Source organism: Ictalurus punctatus, chromosome 11, assembly GCF_001660625.3.
Source record: "Ictalurus punctatus breed USDA103 chromosome 11, Coco_2.0, whole genome shotgun sequence".
NCBI lineage: Eukaryota > Metazoa > Chordata > Actinopteri > Siluriformes > Ictaluridae > Ictalurus > Ictalurus punctatus.
The window spans coordinates 3,603,318-3,608,698 of record NC_030426.2 but is presented as its reverse complement, the minus strand read 5'-3'; the positions used below and the strand labels follow the sequence as shown (position 1 = coordinate 3,608,698).

General features: G+C 40.8%; 1 protein-coding gene across 1 annotated transcript in view; it reads left to right on the top strand.

Annotated features, from left to right (window-relative positions):
• ppp4r2b (protein phosphatase 4, regulatory subunit 2b) overlaps positions 1 to 4,295 on the top strand; it is a 16,239-nt gene extending 11,944 nt beyond the window's left edge. Inside the window, exons 5-9 of the mRNA XM_017479889.3 lie at positions 417 to 454; positions 552 to 626; positions 757 to 897; positions 2,004 to 2,311; positions 2,769 to 4,295. Coding sequence (XP_017335378.1) covers positions 417 to 454; positions 552 to 626; positions 757 to 897; positions 2,004 to 2,311; positions 2,769 to 3,052 — 846 coding nt within the window. The 3' untranslated portion in view covers positions 3,053 to 4,295. The remainder of the gene's footprint in view (positions 1 to 416; positions 455 to 551; positions 627 to 756; positions 898 to 2,003; positions 2,312 to 2,768) is intronic.
• Positions 4,296 to 5,381: the final 1,086 nt, after the last annotated feature.

The following is a 5,381-nucleotide window of genomic DNA, read 5'->3' as shown; positions in this document are numbered from 1 at the left end:
ACTAATCAGACTTGAGACTTCAGCGGTGCTGTTGTATAAACTGTTATACCAGCTCGGTAGTGATTTTCATCTGTCCACCCTTTTATCTTTAGCCCACATTGTTCTTGTGAATCCTTGTTTAGTCTAGTCACCACATGACCTAAATTCCACTCGCCTAAATTCAGCTTTAACATATAAAACTTGTCAAACACAGCGCCTGATATTTAGAGCATGTTTCCTCAAAGCTAACAGAGCCTAGAGCACGTAGACGCCTACCCAGGTGCTCACACTAAGGAGACAAGTCTGTCATTCTCGAAGTGTGTTATAATTACTAGTTGTGATGAATTGTTGCTAAAACTATTTGACGTGTAAATATTATGTTACCATTAAAATGTGCTGGGAAAGGGTTTGAATGTGGCTTTTCTGTCTTTTCCCAGAATGTGATGGTGGTCAGTTGTGTGTATCCCACCTCTGAGTAAGTGCTATCAATTTGTGCCAACTTATTTCATTAGTTATGCTCGTCTACAGTGATGACTGATGCTGATTGATTCCGATTTTTGTTAAATGTTCAGGAAAAATGGATGCAGTGGCATTAACAGGATGAATGGAGTCATGTTGCCAGGTACCACATCCATATTCACAGAAAGGTAAATTAGGCTATTTAATAAGGATATTTTTAATAAATGTATTAAAGTTCTATCTATAGAAGTAAAAACTGATTATTGCTATTAACTCTTTTGCTTAATTTCACTCTCTCGCCTGCAACCTGTTCCTCAGGAAAGTGAATGGGCCTGGAACACCGCGGCCGATGAACAGACTGAAAATTTCCCCATCTAGTTCGTTGGCCACGAATGGTCTGCTGGACAGCACAGAAAACAAAGACTCGAACACAACTCCAGGCCACAGCAAGCCTGTTGGGTATACTTGACCTCTTTCTTTTTTTTTTATTGGTACTATTTACCTAAATAGTTCTTTGGAGCTGGCGTTGATGTTCAGCTTGTTTTAGCTTCAGACTAAATGTTCCAAGATGCAGAAGATGAATATCTCATACACTGACCTTTCTGTTCTTTTGTATATCGGGATTAAAGCTGTTTATACCACAGCGCTTTTAAATTCTCGATTCTGATTGGCCGAGAGACGTTCTGGAGGTGTGTCATTATTTTTCAGTAAATGCACAGCTACAGTAGTTCCAGTCAGGTCTCGGCCGCAGTACAGCGTCCATATCAGTTCACAGAGTGAACCGAACTGACCGAAAAGTTAGCCTACTGTCCACCACAGCACTCCGCGCTAACAACAAACAAAATGACAGAAAATGAGATTTTCCAGAAATAAATAAGTAAGTATTAATCGGTGACGGGCCGTTGAATTATTAGAAAAATTACACACACACAAGGTGGTAATGTGGCCACGAGGCGAAGCGGATGCTTGAGCCATTAATATGCAGTTATTAGAGAGAGAGAGAGGGGCAAGGAAAAAAAGAGAGCGCGCGAGAGCACGTGCTATGAGCTGGTGAACAAGTATGACATTTATTTACTCATTGTATTTTCCGCAGTACTTTAATTTATATATGTAGGCTTATCAATATTTGTTTGTTCTATTTTTAGATTATCAGCATGAAATGGGGGGAAAAAAACCTGTTCTCTCACAAGTAACTGAATATAAATGGTTCACGCCTCTGTTACTTGCTCTAAAATGACGTTTTGGAATTAGCGAGAGGCTTGAGATGGAATGCGTAATAAATTAGTTCCACACACGAGCACTTTAAGGACAAAAGCCTGACTAATGTCTTGAAATAAAACGTCTGAACAATGTCGAGGTGTGGTATAAGCGTAATAATGTACTCCGGTCCGTTGAATTATTAGAAAATAATGCACACCCTGAGGTGGCCATTGCACCTAATTTCTAACAATTCAACACCCCATCAAGTGTTCCTTACATATTAGAAGTGAGGTATCGCAGTCCTGGAATTTTCGTCACGCTTCCATTTTTACCTTCTAAGCACATTGTGTGTGTGTGTGTTTCAGTGACGTGCCTACATCAGGCCTCGGGTCTCCTTTGAATAGCTGCATAAAGAACAAGCATGCAGAAGAGGAAGAAAACCCGGAGGAAGAACAGCTGGAGGTAAAGAGGCTCAAGTTCAGTGAGGAGGGAGGTGAGGATGAGGAGGAGGAAGACACTGAAGGTGAATCGGATGACAAGAGCGTTCAATCTGAGGGAGTGTCCGATGTGTCGGAAAATGCAGAGTCCCCATCATCCATGACGCAGGAGAATCATGAAGGACACGAGGAAGAGCGGGAGGATGCCAGTTCATCGGCACCTTGTGAGGACCAAGGTATCACCTGAAAATGTTTTCTATTTTTAACTTCCAGTCTAAATTTGTTTGCAATGAGCTCATTTGTAATCTGACACTTGTGTACTAAATGATAAACCGGTAGATCACGTGTGTGAGCCAATACATTTGACAGTTCACTTAAACAAGACTCCATTATTCTTACACAGTACAAGTATAAAAATGTAAGTTGCTGAAACCGTAATCGTGCTTAGTATCAGTAATTTCATATGCAGCTTTATCGATTAAACATTAATGTTTCCTTAAACAACTGACATATGTTCATTTTTGAAACGGTCCTGTTGAGCTACTGAATTTCTAAATGTTTGATCATCCAGTGAAACAGTTTTTCCCTAGTCAAATAATGTTTTTCCACTCATCATTTTTCTTGCTATCTGTTGTGCCTCAAAACAAAGTACTGTGTCTAGAGCCTGAATCCAAACGCTTTTTGTCTCCTTAGAGCCGTCCAGTACACAATCCGACTGTGCAGAGAGGGAAGTTCCTTCCGGGTCCGCCCAGGAACCCGTTGACATGGACCAGTCAGAGCAGACGGCTCCCGCTTCCAGCCCTGAGAGGCAGGAGGCGGAGGAGGAGTCTAGTGAGCCTGACAGTAGCAGCAGCAGTAACGAGCTTGCCGCCTCTTCTGACTCCACCCCCAGTGGTGCAGACTCACCCACAGAGGGCAGCGTGGAGTTGGGGGAGCTAGACTTAGAAAACACAGAAGAGCCTATGGAGCAGGATTAAGGAGCCTCCCAAACACAGACTTTGTAGCATAAACAACCAGCGTGTGGAGATTTGAGAACACACTAACAGTAACAGGACGGACTCTTTAACCGGGGCCTCCAACAGCCTTTTGGTCCAGCGTCACCTACTTTTTCCAGCTTTCTTACCTGTTATGGGTGGACACACTATGCTGGTGTACATATGTGATGGTTTTTCTTTATTTCCTTTTTAGTTTTGTATTGAAGTTTATTTTTATTCTCTTTCAATTACACCCCCCTCACCTTAGCACCACTGAATGCAGTTGGTCTTCAAAGGCGTTTATCCTTCTGTTATAGTACAGCAGAGGGATGATGGTCTCTCACTTCAGTTGATATACTTCTATACAGGTTGTAGATGTGTGAGGGTTCTGGAGTGTTTAGTTTTCCCTCAGGTGTGTTTTTTTTTTTTTTTTTTTTTTTTTTTTTTTTTTTTTTTTTTTTTTTAAAAGTTCATTTACACAGACTTTATCTCCAGAACAGTAGAATTTCCTCTTGCTTATGCAGTTTCTCCAAAGACACATCACTTATTAGAGTTTGAAGCAAAGCCCATAATTATTGGCTCATATTCTGGGTTGTTTTTTTTTTTTTCCCTTTCCCTCCCACACAGTTTAGGTTGTCAGTTAAGGGTTGTTACATCCGTCAGATTGTCTGCATATGGACCCATGTAGGAAGCGTGATCAGCTATGTATTGTTTTAACTATTACACATCCCTCCCCCATGTTGTCCTTTTCTTCCCCCCCCTTTTTTTTTTTTTAAGCTCTCGCTGTTACACCCTAGACTCTAATAAAGGAAAGAGTTTCATATAAAAGGTACATTATACTTAATGGAAAAAAAATTCAAGTGAATGATGATTTTTGGTTCACAACAATAATTTATATGAACATTTCAATTAATCGCTCTATTTTTGAGAAATTTAGATTTATTTTTTTTTTCCTCTAAGCCAGTCTGATCACTAGTCAGATTGTGCTAAAACTGTTTGTGAAAGTGAGCGTGAGAGGCGCTCGTGTCTATACAACGCTGTCTCACCAGTTACAACTGACTGCCTCTACTGCACCTGTACTGTTTTGATATTTAGAATTTTTAAATTTCTGTAGTTTTGTAGAGCATTGTGTTCACTGCTGTTTGTGATTCCATATTATTGTAAGATCTTTGTGTATACTGAATGCGTGTGCTTTCGATGCAGTATTCAGGTGAAGCAATAAATGTTCTGATTTTAAATGTGCAAATGAGGTGTTTTTCTTATTTTTGTTGTTTTTGATTATCTTTTTAACGTCTATGATTTATTCGTAAGCGGTGAATAGGAACTTCATCTGCTGCAGTGCACACGTGATTTGATCCCTTACTGTCTGAAAATGCATGTGTATGTGTGTGTGAACACTTTATTAGGAACACCTGTGCACCTGCTCATTCATGCAGTTGTCTAATTAGCCGATTGTGGGGCTGCAGTGCATGAAGTCATGCAGGTACGGGCTAGCAGCTTCGGGTAATGCTCATCATATCAACCGTCAAAATGGGGTAAGCATATGATCTTGATTTTGACTGTGGTATGATTGTTGGTGCCAGACAGGCTGGTTTGAGTATTTCTATAACTGCTGATCTGGAATTTTCATGCACAACAGTTTCTAGAGTTTACACAGAACGGCGCAATAAAGAAAAAAACCTCCACTGAGCAGCAGTTCTGCAGACAGAAGAGACAAGAAACGTCCCTTTTTCAGGAAACTGTATTTTAAAGATAATTTTGTAAAATCCAAATAAGCTTCACAGATCTTTATTGGAAAGGGTTTAAACAATGTTTTTCACACGTTCAATGAAGCATAAGCAATTATTGCATATGCACCTGTTGAACAGTCCGTAAGATCCGAACAGTTTACAGGCGGTAGGCGATTAAGGTCACAGTTACAATAACAGGACACTAAAGAGACCTTTCTATTGACTCCGAAAAACACCAGAAGAAAGATGTCTAGGGTTCCTGCTCTCCTGCGTGAACATGCCATAGACCTGCTGCAGGGAGGCAATAGCTCTGCAGATGTGTCCAGAGCAATAAACTGCAATGTCGGTAACGTAAGACGCCTAAGACAGTGCTACAGGGAGACAGGAAGGACAGCTGATCGTCCTTGCACTGGACAATTACATGCAAGTATGTGTCCCTGCAGACATGATCGAGAACCTGCAAATGCCTTGGTGGAAGAATGGAGGAACATCTCACAGCAAGAACTGACAAATCTGGAGCAGTCCATGAGGATGAGATGCACTGTAGTATTTAAAGCAGCTGGAGGACACCAGATACTGATTGTTACTTTGGATATTGACCT